The 21,321-nt window shown below is 45.4% G+C and overlaps 1 protein-coding gene across 1 annotated transcript in view; it reads right to left on the bottom strand.

The window, feature by feature from the left end:
- Nucleotides 1-21,321, bottom strand: part of LOC112236786 (collagen alpha-1(XI) chain-like) — a 251,133-nt gene that overhangs the window by 115,428 nt on the left and 114,384 nt on the right. The window contains exons 23-25 of the mRNA XM_042308834.1: nucleotides 12,325-12,378; nucleotides 6,693-6,737; nucleotides 5,451-5,504 (exon numbers count right to left, since the gene is read on the bottom strand). Coding sequence (XP_042164768.1) covers nucleotides 5,451-5,504; nucleotides 6,693-6,737; nucleotides 12,325-12,378 — 153 coding nt within the window. The remainder of the gene's footprint in view (nucleotides 1-5,450; nucleotides 5,505-6,692; nucleotides 6,738-12,324; nucleotides 12,379-21,321) is intronic.

Below are 21,321 nucleotides of genomic sequence, written 5' to 3'. Positions count from 1 at the left end.
CTCACCCAATGTAGCTATTTTTCCTAAAGTATTTATATTTACTTCGAACCGGAACCCCTCAACTGAAGCTAGCCGGCTAACCACCAGCTATGCTAGCGGTCTTCAGCTAACCGGTCATCAGCTAAGCTAACCTTTAGCTCGGAAAGCTCTCGCCAGCTCGAACAACGCGATTCTAACCAGAGCATAACGGACCTATTTATTTTTCATCCCCGGATTCATCCCTGGATTCCCACCGCAAACGGAACATTTCAGCTGGGTCTTCACAACTAGCTATCTAGCTAAACCGCAACCCCGGATGATTACTCCTGGCTAGCGCTTCCAACCACTTAGCGTGAAGCTAGCCCGGCCAGCGCACCTGTACTACCACCGTAGCATACTCCTGGGCTACAATACCCGGGCCCACGACCGGTCTATCGATGTCACCGCATGAAGAGGAATAAACAGACTCACCCCATCGCGACGTCCCCTAAAGGCCAACTCTCTAGCCCTCGCTATCTCCCTGCTTGCTAAACTCGGCCTGCTAACTGCTAGCTTGTCTAGCCCCGGTCCGCTAACTGCTACCTTGTTTAGCCCGGGCCTACGAACTGTTAGCTTGTTAGCACAGGCCTGCTAACTGCTAGCTTGTCTAGCCCGGGCCTACGAACTGTTAGCTTGTTAGCACAGGCCTGCTAACTGTCTGAATCGCCGCATCCCAAACACTCACCGGACCCATATTTACTTCCTATCTCTTCTTGATTTTTAATCTGTTTATACCTTTCCGGAAACCTGCCTCACCCAATGTGACACGGAATCGCTATTATTTTAAATTTTAGAACACACTCAAGAACCTCCAGAAGCTAACCAGCTAACTAGCTACAAGCTATTTAGTCATTGTTAACTTTTTTTCAACCTGGATAACACTCGCCAGTCCAGCTTCCCTGCCCCATCCACCGCTGCCCCCTGGACACTGATCTCTTGGCTACATAGCTGATGCACTCTGGACTGTCCATTAATCACGGTACTCCATTCTGCTTGTTTATGTTTATCTGTCGGCCCCGTTGCCTAGTCAACGCCATTTTACCTGCTGTTGTTGTGCTAGCTGATTAGCTGTTGTCTCACCTACTGTTTAAGCTAGCTTTCCCAATTCAACACCTGTGATTACTGTATGCCTCGCTGTATGTCTCTCTCAAATGTCAATATGCCTTGTATACTGTTGCTCAGGTTAGTTATCATTGTTCTAGTTCACAATGGAGCCCCTAGTTCTACTCTTCATACCCCTGATAACTCCTTTGTCCCACCTCCCACACATGCGGTGACCTCACCCATTACAACCAGCATGTCCAGAGACACAACCTCTCTCATCATCACCCAGTGCCTGGGCTTACCCCCGCTGTACCCGCACCCCACCATACCCCTGTCTGCGCATTATGCCCTGAATATATTCTACCATGCCCAGAAACCTGCTCCTCTTATTCTCTGTCCCCAACGCTCTAGGCGACCAGTTTTGATAGCCTTTAGCCGCACCCTCATACTACTCCTTCTCTGTTCCGCGGGTGATGTGGAGGTAAACCCAGGCCCTGCATGTCCCCAGGCACCCTCATTTGTTGACTTCTGTGATCGAAAAAGCCTTGGTTTCATGCATGTCAACATCAGAAGCCTCCTCCCTAAGTTTGTTTTACTCACTGCTCTAGCACACTCTGCTAACCCTGATGTCCTTGCTGTGTCTGAATCCTGGCTCAGGAAGGCCACCAAAAATTCAGAGATTTCCATACCCAACTATAACATCTTCCGTCAAGATAGAACTGCTAAAGGGGGAGGAGTTGCAGTCTACTGCAGAGATAGCCTGCAAAGTAATGTCATACTTTCCAGGTCCATACCCAAACAGTTCGAACTACTAATTTTGAAAATTACTCTCTCCAGAAATAAGTCTCTCACTGTTGCCGCCTGCTACCGACCCCCCTCAGCTCCCAGCTGTGCCCTGGACACCATTTTTGAATTGATCGCCCCCCATCTATCCTCAGAGTTTGTTCTGTTAGGTGACCTAAACTGGGATATGCTTAACACCCCGCCAGTCCTACAATCTAAGCTAGATGCCCTCAATCTCACACAAATCATCAAGGAACCCACCAGGTACAACCCTAACTCTGTAAACAAGGGCACCCTCATAGACGTCATCCTGACCAACTGGCCATCCAAATACACCTCCGCTGTCTTCAACCAGGATCTCAGCGATCACTGCCTCATTGCCTGTATCCGCTACGGAGCCGCAGTCAAACGACCACCCCTCATCACTGTCAAACGCTCCCTAAAACACTTCTGTGAGCAGGCCTTTCTAATCGACCTGGCCCGGGTATCCTGGAAGGACATTGACCTCATCCCGTCAGTTGAGGATGCCTGGTCATTCTTTAAAAGTAACTTCCTTACCATTTTAGATAAGCATGCTCCGTTCAAAAAATGCAAAACTAAGAACAGATACAGTCCTTGGTTCACCCCAGACCTGACTGCCCTCGACCAGCACAAAAACATCCTGTGGCGGACTGCAATAGTATCGAATAGTCCCCGGGATATGCAACTGTTCAGGGAAGTCCGGAACCAATACACGCAGTCAGTCAGGAAAGCTAAGGCCAGCTTCTTCAGGCAGAAGTTTGCATCCTGCAGCTCCAACTCCAAAAAGTTCTGGGACACTGTGAAGTCCATGGAGAACAAGAGCACCTCCTCCCAGCTGCCCACTGCACTGAGGCTAGGTAACACGGTCACCACCGATAAATCCATGATTATCGAAAACTTCAATAAGCATTTCTCTACGGCTGGCCATGCCTTCCGCCTGGCTACTCCAACCTCGGCCAACAGCTCTGCCCCCCCGGCAGCTCCTCGCCCAAGCCTCTCCAGGTTCTCCTTTACCCAAATCCAGATAGCAGATGTTCTGAAAGAGCTGCAAAACCTGGACCCGTACAAATCAGCTGGGCTTGACAATCTGGACCCCCTATTTCTGAAACTTTCCGCCGCCATTGTCGCAACCCCTATTACCAGCCTGTTCAACCTCTCTTTCATATCGTCTGAGATCCCCAAGGATTGGAAAGCTGCCGCAGTCATCCCCCTCTTCAAAGGGGGAGACACCCTGGACCCAAACTGTTACAGACCTATATCCATCCTGCCCTGCCTATCTAAGGTCTTCGAAAGCCAAGTCAACAAACAGGTCACTGACCATCTCGAATCCCACCGTACCTTCTCCGCTGTGCAATCTGGTTTCCGAGCCGGTCACGGGTGCACCTCAGCAACACTCAAGGTACTAAACGATATCATAACCGCCATCGATAAAAGACAGTACTGTGCAGCCGTCTTCATTGACCTTGCCAAGGCTTTCGACTCTGTCAATCACCATATTCTTATCGGCAGACTCAGTAGCCTCGGTTTTTCGGTTGACTGCCTTGCCTGGTTCACCAATTACTTTTCAGACAGAGTTCAGTGTGTCAAATCGGAGGGCATGCTGTCCGGTCCTCTGGCAGTCTCTATGGGGGTGCCACAGGGTTCAATTCTCGGGCCGACTCTTTTCTCTGTATATATCAATGATGTTGCTCTTGCTGCGGGCGATTCCCTGATCCACCTCTACGCAGACGACACCATTCTATATACTTTCGGCCCGTCATTGGACACTGTGCTATCTAACCTCCAAACAAGCTTCAATGCCATACAACACTCCTTCCGTGGCCTCCAACTGCTCTTAAACGCTAGTAAAACCAAATGCATGCTTTTCAACCGATCGCTGCCTGCACCCGCATGCCCGACTAGCATCACCACCCTGGATGGTTCCGACCTTGAATATGTGGACATCTATAAGTACCTAGGTGTCTGGCTAGACTGCAAACTCTCCTTCCAGACTCATATCAAACATCTCCAATCGAAAATCAAATCAAGAGTCGGCTTTCTATTCCGCAACAAAGCCTCCTTCACTCACGCCGCCAAGCTTACCCTAGTAAAACTGACTATCCTTCCGATCCTCGACTTCGGCGATGTCATCTACAAAATGGCTTCCAACACTCTACTCAGCAAACTGGATGCAGTCTATCACAGTGCCATCCGTTTTGTCACTAAAGCACCTTATACCACCCACCACTGCGACCTGTATGCTCTAGTCGGCTGGCCCTCGTTACATATTCGTCGCCAGACCCACTGGCTCCAGGTCATCTACAATGCTAGGTAAAGGTAAAGCTCCGCCTTATCTCAGTTCACTGGTCACGATGGCAACACCCATCCGTAGCACGCGCTCCAGCAGGTGTATCTCACTGATCATCCCTAAAGCCAACACCTCATTTGGCCGCCTTTCGTTCCAGTACTCTGCTGCCTGTGACTGGAACGAATTGCAGAAATTGCTGAAGTTGGAGACTTTTATCTCCCTCACCAACTTCAAACATCAGCTATCTGAGCAGCTAACCGATCGCTGCTGCTGTACATAGTCTATTGGTAAATAGCCCACCCATTTTCACCTACCCCATCCCCATACTGTTTTTATTTATTTACTTGCTCTTTTGCACACCAATATCTCTACCTGTACATGACCATCTGATCATTTATCACTCCAGTGTTAATCTGCAAAATTGTAATTATTCGCCTACCTCCTCATGCCTTTTGCACACATTGTATATAGACTCCCCCCTTTGTTTTCTACTGTGTTATTGACTTGTTAATTGTTTATTCCATGTGTAACTCTGTGTTGTCTGCTCACACTGCTATGCTTTATCTTGGCCAGGTCGCAGTTGCAAATGAGAACTTGTTCTCAACTGGCCTACCTGGTTAAATAAAGGTGAAATAAAATTAAAAAAATAAAAACACTGTAGGTTATACAATAGTACAACATTCAAAGAGATGTTGGATGGTGGTTTGAAGTGGAAGGGAGACAAACTACAGTGTGTACTGGTGGGTTTCTACTCCTCTATAAACTACAGTATGTACTGGTGGGTTCTACTCCTCTATAAACTACAGTGTGTACTGGTGGGTTGTCATACTCCTCTATAAACTACAGTGTGTACTGGTGGGTTCTACTCCTCTATAAACTACAGTATGTACTGGTGGGTTCTACTCCTCTATAAACTACAGTATGTACTGGTGGGTTCTACTCCTCTATAAACTACAGTGTGTACTGGTGGGTTCTACTCCTCTATAAACTACAGTGTGTACTGGTGGGTTCTACTCCTCTATAAACTACAGTGTGTACTGGTGGGTTCTACTCCTCTATAAACTACAGTATGTACTGGTGGGTTCTACTCCTCTATAAACTACAGTGTGTACTGGTTGGGTTCTACTCCTCTATAAACTACAGTGTGTACTGGTGGGTTCTACTCCTCTATAAACTACAGTGTGTACTGGTGGGTTCTACTCCTCTATAAACTACAGTATGTACTGGTGGGTTGTCTGAGTCAACAGTGTGAGAGGAGGAGAAGAGTGTGAGACAGAGTTAACAGAAGATCACGTACAGGAGGCCCATCTGATCCAGGTAAACCGGCCAACCCCGACCTGCCGTGAGGCCCCTGTAAACAGAGACACATAGAAACACTGACTGATTAAAGGTCAAATCGACACTGTACTTTAACAATGTATCTGCTGACCTCAGCACTGTTTCTGGGAGGACTGATATTACCTTGGAGAAAAACTATCTGAGAATAATACTATTTTTATGTTCCAGAGGAGATACTAGGTTCTCCGAGGAGGTACTAGGTCCTCCTCCGAGGAAGTACTAGGTCCTCAGAGGAAGTACTAGGTCCTCCTCCGAGGTACTAGGTCCTCAGAGGAGACACTAGGTCCTCAGAGGAGACACTAGGTCCTCAGAGGAGACACTAGGTCCTCAGAGGAGACACTAGGTCCTCAGAGGACATACTAGGTCCTCAGAGATACTCGGTCCTCAGAGGAGGTACTAGGTCCTCAGAGGAGACACTAGGTCCTCAGAGATACTCGGTCCTCAGAGGAGATACTCGGTCCTCAGAGGAGACACTAGGTCCTCAGAGGAGACACTAGGTCCTCAGAGGAGACACTAGGTCCTCAGAGGAGACACTAGGTCCTCAGAGGAGACACTAGGTCCTCAGAGGAGACACTAGGTCCTCAGGAGACACTAGGTCCTCAGAGGACATACTAGGTCCTCAGAGGAGACACTAGGTCCTCAGAGGACATACTAGGTCCTCAGTGGACATACTAGGTCCTCAGAGGACATACTAGGTCCTCAGAGGAGGTACTAGGTCCTCAGAGGAGGTACTAGGTCCTCAGAGGAGATATTAGGTCCTCAGAGGAGATATTAGGTCCTCAGAGATACTCGGTCCTCAGAGGAGGTACTAGGTCCGCAGAGGAGATATTAGGTCCTCAGAGGAGATATGAGGTCCTCAGAGATACTCGGTCCTCAGAGGAGGTACTAGGTCCGCAGAGGAGATATTAGGTCCTCAGAGGAGATATGAGGTCCTCAGAGATACTCGGTCCTCAGAGGAGGTACTAGGTCTTCAAACATTAATTCACTACATATTATAGCGTAAGGGGGGTTGACATAACATAAGCAAAACCCTTCCAGTACAGTACTATAGTAAACAAGTATTTTCCAGTCTGTGTATTTTAAATCTACATCTAACAGATCAGACATTTAACAATTTGTCTTTTGTACCACTACCTTACGAACACGACACTTTCAGGTCAGTTTTGTTGACAGGCAACAGAAGAGCAGAGCTCCAACTTACTCTTTCACCGGGTGGTCCGATGGGACCTTGAGGACCAGGAAGTCCCTGCAGGACAGAAGCAGACAGACAACTTCAGAGTTTGTTGCCATAGTTGCAGCACAAGCACACACGCACACAAATGCGTACACACACACACACACACACACACACACACACAGCTGGGGACATGGAGGGGCATAAGGAACTCAGCAGAAGGTACTAACTCAGGTGCGGGGGTAAGAATGTTGGGACCGTATTTGTTCTTGAGTGTGTGTGTGTGTGCGCACGTGTGTGTTTTTTTGTGTGTGTGTCACGCCCTGACCTTAGAGATTTTTACATCTCTATTTTGGTTTGGTCAGGGTGTGATTTGCGTGGGCATTCTATGTTCCTTTTTCTATGTGTTTGTATTTTTTGGTTTTGGCCGGGTATGTTTCTCAATCAGGGACAGCTGTCTGTCGTTGTCTCTGATTGGGAACCATACTTAGACAGCCCTTTTTCCCACCTGTCTTTGTGGGTAGTTGTCTTTGTTTGTTGGCACTATAGCCTTAAGCTTCACAGTTGGTTTTTGGATTGTTTATTGTTTTTGTCGGCGTCGTATGAATAAAAGGAATATGTACGCACACCACGCTGCACCTTGGTCGAGTTCTTTAAACGGCCCTGACACTGTGTGTGTAATTTTGTGTGTGTGTGTGTGTGTGGGGGAAAAAGAGAATAATCTGAGGCTGTGCTGGAGCTCGGGAGCCTGCTGCAGGCATTCCACAGACATGAATGACATACTTTCACCGCTTTGCTCAACCCCCAGAAACCCCAGCAAAATATCCAAAGAAAATCTCTGTTTGTACCTTCTACAGCTCCAGGGAGAAAGAGGGGGAGACAAAGAGAGGAAGGAAAAGAGGGAAGGGGAGGGGAGGGGGAGAAGAGGAGAGAGAAGGAGGAGGAAGAGGAGGAAGAGGAGAGGAGGGGAGAGAAGGAAGAGGAGGAAGAGGGGGAGAGGAGAAGGAAGAGGAGGGGAGAGGAGGAGGGGAGAGGAGGAAGGGAGGAGAGGAGGAAGAGGAGAGGGGGAGAGGAGGAAGAGGGGAGAGCAGGGGAGAGGAGGGGAGGAGGAGGGGAGAGGACGGGACAAGGGGAGGGGAAGAGGAGGGAGAGATAATTGATGGTGTAAATGATCATCAAAGAGCAGTATATTTCCATAAGATGTTGACACCTCAGAAATCAGAGTGAGACAATTATCTATTTTCAGACATTACACACAAATAAAGACACATTGTTCATGTGTGTGCTGAGTGTCAATAGCCACTTCAACCTTTATCAACAGTATACTCTTCCAAGCTAGTTTGACTACTATTTGTACATGCAAGCTAGTCTTTATTGTAAACATACAGTTTTGAGCTCAGGTGCATCCTGTTTCCATTGATCAGCCTTGAGATGTTTCTTAAACTTGATGAGGCCACCTGTGGTAAAGGCAATTGAATGGACATGATTTGGAAAGACTCGGAAACAAGCCATGATGTCGAAGAGCTCCGAGACAGAATTGTGTCGAGGCACAGATCTGGGGAAGGGTACCAAAAATATCTGCAACATTGAAGGTCCCCAAGAACACAGTTGCATCCATCATTCTTAAATGGAAGAAGTTTGGAACCATCAAGACTCTTCCTAGCAGGGGGAGAAGGGCCTAGGTCAGGGAGGTGACCAAGAACTCGATGCTCACTCTGACAGAGCTCTAGAGTTCCTCTGTGGAGATGGAAGAACCTTCCAGAAGGACAACCATCTCTGCAGCACTCCACCAATCAGGCCTTTATGGTAGAGTGGCCAGACGGAAGCCACTCCTCAATGAAAGGCAGATGTCAACCAGCTTGGAGTTTGCCAAAAGGCACCTAAAGGTCTCTCACCATAAGAAACAAAATTCTCTGGTCTGACGGAACCAAGATTGAACTCTTTGGCCAAGCATAATGTCTGCGAAGTGTCACAACTGGAGGAAAACTGGCAGCGTCCCTATGTGAAGCATTGTGTTGGCAGCATGTTGTGTTTTTCACCTTAAAACTTCTTTGTGATCCCTCTCAGATCCCGGTAACGGGATTGATTTGACAAAATCCAGTGAAATTGCACCGCGCCAAGTTCAAAAACAGAAATAACAAAAAATTCACAAAACATGCATATATAATACATCAAAATAAAGCTTAACTTGTTGCAGTGTCATATTTCAAAAGGCTTTATGGCGAAAGCAGACCATGCGATTATATGAGGACAGCACCCGCATACAAACAAATGAAAATCAGATTTCAACCAGCCAGGTTGAAACGATATAACGATATAATTCATGCCTTACCTTTGAAAATCTTCTTCTGTTGGCACTCCAAAATGTCCCAGAAACATCAAAAATGTTCCTTTTGTTCGATAAATTCCTTCTTTATAACCCCAAAATTTTTATTTATTTGGCGCGTTTGATTCAGAAAATACACCGGTTCCAACTCGCCCAACATGACTACAAAGTATCTAATAAGTTACCTGTAAACTTGGTCCAAACATTTCAAACAATGTTCCTAATCCAAATTTAGGTATCTTAAAGCGTAAATAATCGCTGCAATTTAAGACGGGATAAATTGTGTTAAATACTGGACGAAAACAAAGTGAAGCACGTTACAGGTCGCGTGCACCAAAAGACTAGAATCCACCTGGAGTGACACATGGAAAGAACAGGGCTACTTCTTCATTTCTCAGAAGAAAACATCAACCAATTTCTAAATGGTGACATCTAGTGGAAGCCATAGAAACTGCCACCAGATTCCTATTAAAAAGGGCTTTCCATAGAAAACCAATGGAAAACGTATTGACCTCAACAACAACAAAAAATCCCTGGATGGATTGTGCTCGGGGTTTCGCCTGCCAAATCAGTTCTGTTAGACTCACAGATATTATTCTAACTGTTTTAGGAACTTCAGAGTGTTTTCTATCCAAACCAACTAATAATATGCATATGCTAGCTTCTGGGCCTGAGTAACATGCAGTTCACTTTGGGCACGTCAGTCATCCGACCATCTGAATACTGCACCCTAGCCTTAAGAAGTTTTAAGGGACTGGGAGACTAGTCAGGATCGAGGGAAAGATGAACAGAGCAAAGTACAGAGAGATCCTGGATGAAAACCTGCTCCAGAGCATTCAGGACCTCAGACTGGGGCAAAGGCTCACATTCCAACAGAACAATGACCCTAAGCACACAGCCAAGACAACGCATGGGTGCCTTCGGGACAAGTCTCTGAATGTCCTTCAGTGACCCAGCCAGAGCCTGGACTTGAACCCGATCTAACATCTTGGTAGAGACCTGAAAATACCTGTGCAGTGAAGCTCCCCATCCAACCTGACAGCGCATGAGAGGATCTGCAGAGAAGAATGGGAGAAACTCCCCAAAAACAAGTGTGCCAAGCTTGTAGCGTCCTAACCAAGAAGACTCAAGGCTGTAATCGCTGCCAAAGGTGCTTAAACAAAGCACTAAGTAAAGGGTCTGAATACTTAGTGTGTTAATGTCATATTTCAGTCTTTATATTTTATTGATGTGCAAAAATTTCAGAGAACCTGTTTAGGTTTTATAACTATAGGGTATTGGGTGTAGATTGATGAAGGGAAAAAATAATTTAAACCTTTTTTAGAACAAACCTGTAAGGTAACACAATGTGGAAAAAGTCAAAGGGTATGAATACTTACAGAATGCATATACAGTACCAGTCGAAAGTCTGGACACACCTATTCATTCAAGGGTTTTACTTTATTTTTACTATTTTGAACGGATGAACGGATGATCTTCACATGTGGCTCCCACCGTGAAGCATGGAGGAGGAGGTGTGATGGTGTGAAGGTGTTTTGCTGTTAACACTTTCTGTGATTTATTTAGAATTTAAGGCACATTTAACCAGCATGGCTACCACAGCATTCTGCAGAGATATGCCATCCCATCTGGTTTGCGCTAAGTGGGACTATCATTTGTTTTTCAACAGGATAATGACCCAACACACCTCCAGGCTGTGGGCTATTAGACCAAGAAGGAGAGTGATGAGGTGCTGCATCAGATGACCTGGCCTCCACAATTACCCGACCTCAACCCAATTGAGTTGGTTTGGGATGAGTTGGACCGCAGAGTGAAGGAAAAGCAGCCAACAAGTGCTCAGCATATGTGGGAACTCCTTCAAGACTGTTGGAAAAGCATTTCAGGTGAAGTTGGTTGAGAGAATGCAAAGCGTGTGCAAAGCTGTCATCAAAGCGAAGGGTGGCTACTTTGAAGAATCTTAAATATAAAATATATTTTGATTTGTTTAACACTTTTTGGTTACTGCATGATTCCATATGTGTTATTTCATAGTTTTGATGTCTTCACTATTATTCTACAATGTAGGAAATAGTAAACAAAAGAAAAACATTTGAATGAGTAGGTGTGTCAAAACGTTTGAGTGGTGCTGTATATTTATTTATCTATAATACACTACCGTACAAAGTTTTGGGGTCACTTAGAAATGTTGTTGATTTTGAAAGAAAAGCACATTTTTCGCTATTAAAGTAACGTCATATTGATCGGAAATAAAGTGTAGACATTGTTAATGTTGTAAATGAGTTAGCTAATTGGAATACAGGAGTGATGGTTGCTGATAATGGGCCTCTGTACTCTATGTAGATATATATCTACATATATCAGCAGCAATAGTCATTTATAACATTAACAATGTCTACACTGTATTTCTGATCAACTTGATGTTATTTTAATCAACAAAAATGTTGCTTTTCTTTCAAAAACAAAGATATTTCTAAGTGACCCCAAACTTCTGAACGGTAGTGTATTATTATTGTATGTATATATATATATTTTTTTTTTTACAAATTACTCTATTGCTGAAAGTACTCGAAACCGGTGTTTGGGATTTGAGGGTGTTATAGGTAAAACAAACTGCTATTACTAGAAGCCTACATCATCAGTCATTTATGACCTTTGACCTTCTGGTGTTTATAAAACCCACGTCTCTAGCTTGACATGAAGATACTGTCTGTCTGTAGTCTGTGATAATGTCTGAAATACTGTATACTGTCTGTGGTACTGTTACTGTCTGTGGTTCTGTATACTGTCTAATACTGTATACTGTCTGTAGTACTGTATACTGTCTGTAGTACTGTATACTGTCTATTACTGTATACTGTCTGTAGTATTGTATAGTGTCTGTAGTACTGTATACTGTCTGTAAAACTGTATACTGTCTGTAGTACTGTGCACTGTCTGTAATACTGTGCACTGTCTGTAGTACTGTGCACTGTCTGTAATACTGTGCACTGTCTGTAATACTGTGCACTGTCTGTAATACTGTGCACTGTCTGTAATACTGTGCACTGTCTAACACTGTGCACTGTCTGTAATACTGTGCACTGTCTGTAACACTGTGCACTGTCTGTAATACTGTGCACTGTCTGTAATACTCTATAGTGTATGTAGTACTGTATACTGTATGTAATACTATATACTGTCTGTAATACTGTGCATTGTCTTTAATACTGTATACTGACTCTTACTGTATACTGTCTGTAATACTGTATAGTGCCTGTAATACTGTATGTTACTGTATATTGTCTGTAATACTGTATAGTGCCTGTAATACTGTACACTGTCTGTAATACTCACTTGTGTTCCTGGGATCCCCTGCTGACCTGGTGGTCCCGGCTCTCCTTGAGGTCCCTAAACAAAGAGACCATCAATCTGAGAAGGAGCAAAAAGCAGAGCACAGCAGACCGTATCTACAGTATATCTGTCAGTCTACCTAGAAGATGGACGCTTCTACGATTTAAGGAGATGTTTAATGTAAGCTATGGCAGTGTCTACTCTCAGTGCTTTAGGGACTAAATAAAAATCCCCAAAACTTCTGGTTGATATAGTAGAGAAATAGTTTACATTGGACTGTACTGGGCCCGGTTTCCCCGGTAGCAATAGAATTTATTCTTATGAGTGTTTCAACGATGCACGTTTTCTACAACGGCCGAAGAAGTAACATGCGTTTCCCAAAATGCCATGCAGAGATAGCGGTCGTTAAGTACGTCATCGGAGTCGATACTGAAAGGATCGAAACGGAGCGCTGGTCTCGGATTTCTCCATTCAAATCTTTCCTTAACATGATTTATTTCACAATACTGATAAAGAATCAGCTCCTAGAGAGATTTGTGTATTTGTTGTTGTTGTTGATGTTTATTGTCACATACACCACGATACAGTGGCATGAAAAACTATGTGAACCCTTTGGAACTACCTGGATATCTGCATACATTGGTCATAACATTTTATTTGACCTTCATCTAGCTCACGACAATAGACAAACCGTTTTCTAAATTAAACTAATAACACACAATTATACGTTATCATGTCTTTATTGAACACACCATGTAAACATTCACAGTGCAGGGTGGGAAAAGTATGTGAACCCTTGGATTTAATAACTGGTTGACCCTCCTTCGGCAGCAATAACCTCAACCAAATGTTTTCCGTAGTTGCGGATCAGACCTGCACAACGGTCAGGAGGAATTTTGGACCATTCCTCTTTCCAAAACTCTTTTGTTCAGCAATATTTTTGGGATGTCTGGAGTGAACTGCTCTCTTGAGGTCATGCCACAGCATCTCAATCGTGTTGAGGTCAGAACTCTCAATGGGCCACTCCAACAGGCATATTTTCTTCTGTTGAAGCCATTCTGTTGTTGATTTACTTCTGTGTTCTGGTTCGTTGTCCTGTTGCGTCACCCAACTTCTGTTGAGCTTCAATTGGCGGACAGATGGTTGGTGTGCTATGGCCTTTTTTTCTCCACACATAGTGTTGTTTGTTCCTTCCAAACAACTCAACAGTAGTTTCATCTGTCCACAGAATATTTTGCCAGTAGCGCTGTGGAACATCCAAGTGCACTTTTGCAAACTTCAGACGTTCAGCAATGGTTTTTTGGACAGCAGTGGCTTCTTCGGTGGTGTCCTCTCATGACCACCATTCTTGTTTAGTGTTTTACGTATTGTAGACTCGTCAGAGTTGTTAGCATGTTCCAGAGAGTTATGTAAGTCTTTAGCTGACACTCTAGGATTCTTCTTAACCTCATTGAGCATTCTGCGCTGTGCTCTTGCAGTCATATTTGCAGGACAGCCACTCCTAGGGAGAGTAGCAACAGTGGTAAACTTTCTCCATTTATAGACAATGTGTCTTACCCTGGACTGATGAACATCAAGGCTTTTAGAGATACTTTTGTAACCCGTTCCAGTTTAATGCAAGTCAACAATTCTTAAACTTAGATCTTCTGAGATATCTTTTGTTCGAGGCATAGTTCACATCAGGCAATGATTCTTGTGAAAAGCAAACTGAAATTTTGTGTGTGTTTTTATAGGGCAAGGCAGCTCTAACCAACATCTCCAATCTCGTCTCATTCATTGGACTCCAGGTTAGCTGACTCCTGACTACAATTAGCTTTTGGAGAAGTCATTAGCCTAGGGGTTCACAAACTTTTCCCAACCTGTTTAAATGATGTATTCAATATAGACAAGAAACGTACAATAATGTGTTTGTTATTAGTTTAAGCGCACTGTGTTTGCCAATTGTTGTGACTTAGATGAAGATCAGATTTAATTTGATTACCAATTTATGCAGAAATCCAGGTCATTCCAAAGGGTTCACATACTTTTTCTTGCCACTGTATATACAAAAGCATGTGGACATCACTTCAAATTAGTGGATTCGGCTATTTCAGCCACACCCGTTGCTGACAGGTGTATAAAATCGAGCACACCGCCATGCAATCTCCATAGACAAACATTGGCAGTAGAATGGCCTTACTGAAGAGCTCAGAGACTTTCAACGTGGCACCGTCATAGATTGCCACCTTGCCAACAAGCCAATTTGTCAAATTTCTGCCCTCCTAGACCTTTCCCAGTCAACTGTATGTTCTGTTATTGTGAAGTGGCAAAGTCTAGGAGCAACAACGGCTCAGCTGTGAAATGGTAGACCACACAAGCTCATAGAATGGGTCAACCGTGAGCCGAAGCGTGTAGGGCGTAAAAATGATCTGTCCTCATTTGCAACTACCGAATTCCAAAATGCGTCTGGAAGCAACGTCAGCACAATAACTGTTCGTCGAGAGCTTCACGAAATGGGTTTCCATGGCGGAGCAGCCGCACACAAGCCTTAGATCACCATGAGCATTGCCAAGCGTTGGCTGGAGTGGTGTAAAAGCTCACTGTCATTGGACTCTGGAGCAGTGGAAATGTGTTCTCTTGAGTAATGAATCACGCTTCACCATCTGGCATTCCAACGGACGAATCTGGGTTGGGCGGATGCCAGGAGAACGCTACCTGCCCGGATGCATAATGCCAACTGTAAAGTTTAGTGGGGAATAATGGGCTGTTTTTCATGGTTCAGGCTAGTCCCCTTAGTTCCAGTGAAGGGAAATCTGAACTGAACTGACATTTCAAGCCTATTTTTCGTATGTTGCTTGTTTGTATCAATTGTAAAGACATTGACAACTATGTATTTGTAGTCCGCTTTGTTCTGAGGTTATCAGCGGGTCAACAGAGAGACGGATAAACCACGCGATTCTGTGTTTAGCCGAGATCTTTTGTGTATAAAGTAATGCCGGCATGGCAAAAACAGCATCTATCGACGCACTGAGCTGTTCTAAGAGTTGTCTGAGGCAGGCATTCGATTCCAAGCATCTTCAAGTGCAATGTTAACAGGGTGGCAGGGTAGCCTAGTGGTTAGAGTGTTGGATTAGTAACTGAAAGGTTGCAAGTTCAAATCCCCAAGCTGACAAGGTACAAATCTTTCATTCTGCCCCTGAACAGGCAGTTAACCCACTGTTCCTAGGATGTCATTGAAAATAAGAGTTTGTTCTTAACTGACTTTCCTAGTTACATAAAGGTAAAAAAATAATACAATAAATAAAGATGGTTTTGGGAAACATCTCTGAGATTTAACGACTCTCCTACGAAGGTTCTAACGATGAACTTGAGCCTTAAGATGCTTTTGGGAAACTGGAGCCCTGGGCTGTACTGTTGCTAGGATACTGAGCTGAATAATGAACATGTTCTCCCCGTGTACAATATTAATATACACTGAGTGTACAAAACATTAAGAATACCTGATGAATCCAGGAGAAAGCTATGATCCCTTATTGATGTCACTTGTTAAATCCACTTCAATCAGTGTAGATGAAGGGGAGGATTTTTATGCCCTGAGACAACTGAGACATGGATTGTGTATGTGTGCCGTGCTGTGTGTGAATGGACAAAATATTGAAGTGCCTTGAACGGTGTATGGTAGTAGGTTTGTTTCAAGAACTGCAACGCTGCTGTGTTTTTTTTTTTTAACGCTCAACAGTTTCCTGTGTGTATCAAGAATGGTCCACCACCCAGAGGACATCCAGCCAACCTGACACAACTTCCTCCTAAACACTGATCTAGGACCAGATTACCTTTCCCAGAGCCTTCATTAAAACCATTAGAAGGGCAGCTTGTAAAACCGACCTTAGTGGCAATATCACCCTACTCTGAGTTGCTACAGGGAGAGGCCCCAGTGAGCGGCCATTTTGGAACACAGGGAGGGGTACCAGCCTGACCGAAAGATGGTGGATAAATAAGAAGGTTTACTCAGGTTTATCATTGAAAAATATTTAAGCTCTGAAGCACTGTTCATCCACTAGGGTAGCCTAGTGGTTAGAGCGTTGGACTAGTAACCGGAAGGTTGCAAGTTCAAACCCCCGAGCTGACAAGGTCTTCTGCCCCTGAACAGGCAGTTAACCCACTGTTCCTAGGCCATCATTGAAAATAAGAATTTGTTCTTAACTGACATGCCTAGTTAAATAAAGGTAAAATTTAAAATTTAAAAAATAATGCTCATGGTTCCTCCATAATACCTGGCACGCTCATGGTTCCTCCATAATACCTGGCACGCTCATGGTTCGTCCATAATACCTGGCACGCTCATGGTTCCTCCATAATACCTGGCACGCTCATGGTTCGTCCATAATACCTGGCACGCTCATGGTTCCTCCATAATACCTGGCACGCTCATGGTTCCTCCATAATACCTGGCACGCTAATGGTTCCTCCATAATACCTGGCACGCTCATGGTTCCTCCATAATACCTGGCACGCTCATGGTTCCTCCATAATACCTGGCACGCTCATGGTTCCTCCATAATACCTGGCATGCTCATGGTTCCTCCATAATCCCTGGCACGCTCATGGTTCCTCCATAATACCTGGCACGCTCATGGTTCGTCCATAATACCTGGCATGCTCATGGTTCCTCCATAATCCCTGGCACGCTCATGGTTCCTCCATAATACCTGGCATGCTCATGGTTCCTCCATAATCCCTGGCATGCTCATGGTTCCTCCATAATACCTGGCATGCTCACCAGCTGGCTCTGGTCTACTACTCCCGTTTGCCCCAGTGGCCCCACCCCGATCAGAGAAAACTAGGGAGTGGGTTGTCCTGCTTTCTCTACCGTCTCTGGCCTGACCTACAGCACAAATGATGTCACTCCTCCTAGAGCATACAAGCACACAGTTTGAGCTTTGACCTCCAGAGCTGACACTATCCTAAACACTAATAACCTGTGGTAGACTACCCTCCTCTCTGGAGACAGAGTCTTGGTAATGTAGACTACCCTCCTATCTGAAGACAGAGTCTTGGTAACGTAGACTACCCTCCTATCTGAAGACAGAGTCTTGATAATGTAGACTACCCTCCTCTCTGGAGACAAATAGAGTCTTGGTAAGGTAGACTACCCTCCTCTCTGGAGACAGAGTCTTGGTAAGGTAGATTAAATCAAATCAAATCACATTTTATTTGTCACATACACATGGTTAGCAGATGTTAATGCGAGTGTAGCGAAATGCTTGTGCTTCTAGTTCCAACAATGCAGTAATAACGAACAAGTAATCTAACTAACAATTCCAAAAAACTACTGTCTTATACACAGTGTAAGGGGATAAAGAATATGTACATAAGGATATATGAATGAGTGATGGTACAGAGCAGCATAGGCAAGATACAGTAGATGATATCGAGTACAGTATATACATATGAGATGAGTATGTAAACCAAGTGGCATAGTTAAAGTGGCTAGTGATACATGTATTACATAAGGATGCAGTCGATGATATAGAGTACAGTATCTACGTATGCATATGAGATGAATAATGTAGGGTAAGTAACATTATATAAGGTAGCATTGTTTAAAGTGGCTAGTGATATATTTACATCATTTCCCATCAATTCCCATTATTAAAGTGGCTGGAGTAGAGTCAGTGTCATTGACAGTGTGTTGGCAGTAGCCACTCAATGTTAGTGGTGGCTGTTTAACAGTCTGATGGCCTTGAGATAGAAGCTGTTTTTCAGTCTCTCAGCTTTGATGCACCTGTACTGACCTCGCCTTCTGGATGACAGCGGGGTGAACAGGCAGTGGCTCAGGTGGTTGATGTCCTTGATGATCTTTATGGCCTTCCTGTAGCATCGGGTGGTGTAGGTGTCCTGGAGGGCAGGTAGTTTGCCCACGGTGATGCGTTGTGCAGACCTCACTACCCTCTGGAGAGCCTTACGGTTGAGGGCGGTGCAGTTGCCATACCAGGCGGTGATACAGCCCGCCAGGATGCTCTCGATTGTGCATCTGTAGAAGTTTGTGAGTGCTTTTGGTGACAAGCCGAATTTCTTCAGCCTCCTGAGGTTGAAGAGGCGCTGCTGCGCCTTCTTCACGATGCTGTCTGTGTGAGTGGACCAATTCAGTTTGTCTGTGATGTGTATGCCGAGGAACTTAAAACTTGCTACCCTCTCCACTACTGTTCCATCAATGTGGATAGGGGGGTGTTCCCTCTGCTGTTTCCTGAAGTCCACAATCATCTCCTTAGTTTTGTTGACGTTGAGTGTGAGGTTATTTTCCTGACACCACACTCCGAGGGCCCTCACCTCCTCCCTGTAGGCCGTCTCGTCGTTGTTGGTAATCAAGCCTACCACTGTTGTGTCGTCCGCAAACTTGATGATTGAGTTGGAGGCGTGTGTTGCCACGCAGTCGTGGGTGAACAGGGAGTACAGGAGAGGGCTCAGAACGCACCCTTGTGGGGCCCCAGTGTTGAGGATCAGCGGGGAGGAGATGTTGTTGCCTACCCTCACCACCTGGGGGCGGCCCGTCAGGAAGTCCAGTACCCAGTTGCACAGGGCGGGGTCGAGACCCAGGGTCTCGAGCTTGATGACGAGCTTGGAGGGTACTATGGTGTTGAATGCCGAGCTGTAGTCGATGAACAGCATTCTCACATAGGTATTCCTCTTGTCCAGATGGGTTAGGGCAGTGTGCAGTGTGGTTGAGATTGCATCGTCTGTGGACCTATTTGGGCGGTAAGCAAATTGGAGTGGGTCTAGGGTGTCAGGTAGGGTGGAGGTGATATGGTCCTTGACTAGTCTCTCAAAGCACTTCATGATGACGGATGTGAGTGCTACGGGGCGGTAGTCGTTTAGCTCAGTTACCTTAGCTTTCTTGGGAACAGGAACAATGCTGACCCTCTTGAAGCATGTGGGAATAGCAGACTGGTATAGGGATTGATTGAATATGTCCGTAAACATACCGGCCAGCTGGTCTGCGCATGCACTGAGGGCGCGGCTGGGGATGCCGTCTGGGCCTGCAGCCTTGCGAGGGTTAACACGTTTAAATGTCTTACTCACCTCGGCTGCAGTGAAGGAGAGACCGCATGTTTTCGTTGCAGGCCGTGTCAGTGGCACTGTATTGTCCTCAAAGCGGGCAAAAAAGTTATTTAGTCTGCCTGGGAGCAAGACATCCTGGTCCGTGACTGGGCTGGATTTCTTCCTGTAGTCCGTGATTGACTGTAGACCCTGCCACATGCCTCGTGTCTGAGCCGTTGAATTGAGATTCTACTTTGTCTCTGTACTGACGCTTAGCTTGTTTGATAGCCTTGCGGAGGGAATAGCTGCACTGTTTGTATTCAGTCATGTTACCAGACACCTTGCCCTGATTAAAAGCAGTGGTTCGCGCTTTCAGTTTCACACGAATGCTGCCATCAATCCACGGTTTCTGGTTAGGGAATGTTTTAATCGTTGCTATGGGAACAACATCTTCAAACCACGTTCTAATGAACTCGCACACCGAATCAGCGTATTCGTCAATGTTGTTATCTGACGCAATACGAAACATCTCCCAGTCCACGTGATGGAAGCAGTCTTGGAGTGTGGAGTCAGCTTGGTCGGACCAGCGTTGGACAGACCTCAGCGTGGGAGCCTCTTGTTTTAGTTTCTGTCTGTAGGCGGGGATCAACAAAATGGAGTCGTGGTCAGCTTTTCCGAAAGGGGGGCGGGGCAGGGCCTTATATGCGTCGCGGAAGTTAGAGTAACAATGATCCAAGGTCTAAAATAAAGCTCGTTCAGAGCCATCGATGTGTCTGCTTGGGGGGGGATATATACGGCTGTGATTATAATCGAAGAGAATTCTCTTGGTAGATAATGCGGTCTACATTTGATTGTGAGGAATTCTAAATCAGGTGAACAGAAGGATTTTAGTTCCTGTATGTTTCTTTCATCACACCATGTCACGTTGGCCATAAGGCATACGCCCCCGCCCCTCTTCTTACCAGAAAGATGTTTGTTTCTGTCAGCGCGATGCGTGGAGAAACCTGTTGGCTGCACCGCTTCAGATAGCGTCTCTCCAGTGAGCCATGTTTCCGTGAAGCAAAGAACGTTACAGTCTCTGATGTCCCTCTGGAATGCTACCCTTGCTCGGATTTCATCAATCTTTTTGTCAAGAGACTGGACATTGGCAAGAAGAATGCTAGGGAGTGGTGCACGGTGTGCCCGTCTCCGGAGTCTGACCAGAAGACCGCCTCGTTTCCCTCTTTTTCGGAGTCGTTTTTTTTGGGTCGCTGCATGGAATCCACTCCGTTGTCCTGTTTGTAAGGCAGAACACAGTATCCGCGTCACGAAAAACATATTCTTGGTCGTACTGATGGTGAGTTGACGCTGAACTTATATTCAGTAGTTCTTCTCGACTGTATGTAATGAAACCTAAGATGACCTGGGGTACTAATGTAAGAAATAACACGTAAAAAAAAAACTGCATAGTTTCCTAGGAACGCGAAGCGAGGCGGCCATCTCTGTCGGCGCCGGAAGTTGTCCTCTCTGGAGACAGAGTCTTGATAAGGTAGACTACCCTCCTCTCTGAAGACAGAGTCTTGGTAACGTAGACTACCCTCCTCTCTGGAGACAGAGTCTTGGTAACGTAGACTACCCTCCTCTCTGGAGACAGAGTCTTGGTAACGTAGACTACCCTCCTCTCTGGAGACAGAGTCTTGGTAACGTAGACTACCCTCCTCTCTGGAGACAGAGTCTTGGTAACGTAGACTACCCTCCTCTCTGGAGACAGAGTCTTGGTAACGTAGACTACCCTCCTCTCTGGAGACAGAGTCTTGGTAACGTAGACTACCCTCCTCTCTGGAGACAGAGTCTTGGTAACATAGACTACCCTCCTCTCTGGAGACAGAGTCTTGATAATGTAGACTACCCTCCTCTCTGGAGACAAATAGAGTCTTGGTAACGTAGACTACCCTCCTCTCTGGAGACAGAGTCTTGGTAACGTAGACTACCCTCCTCTCTGGA

The sequence above is a fragment of the Oncorhynchus tshawytscha genome, linkage group LG29 (genome assembly GCF_018296145.1).
Source record: "Oncorhynchus tshawytscha isolate Ot180627B linkage group LG29, Otsh_v2.0, whole genome shotgun sequence".
NCBI classification, from domain to species: Eukaryota; Metazoa; Chordata; class Actinopteri; order Salmoniformes; family Salmonidae; genus Oncorhynchus; species Oncorhynchus tshawytscha.
The sequence above is the reverse complement of the archived record's forward strand: the minus strand, read 5'-3'. Positions and strand labels throughout refer to the sequence as shown.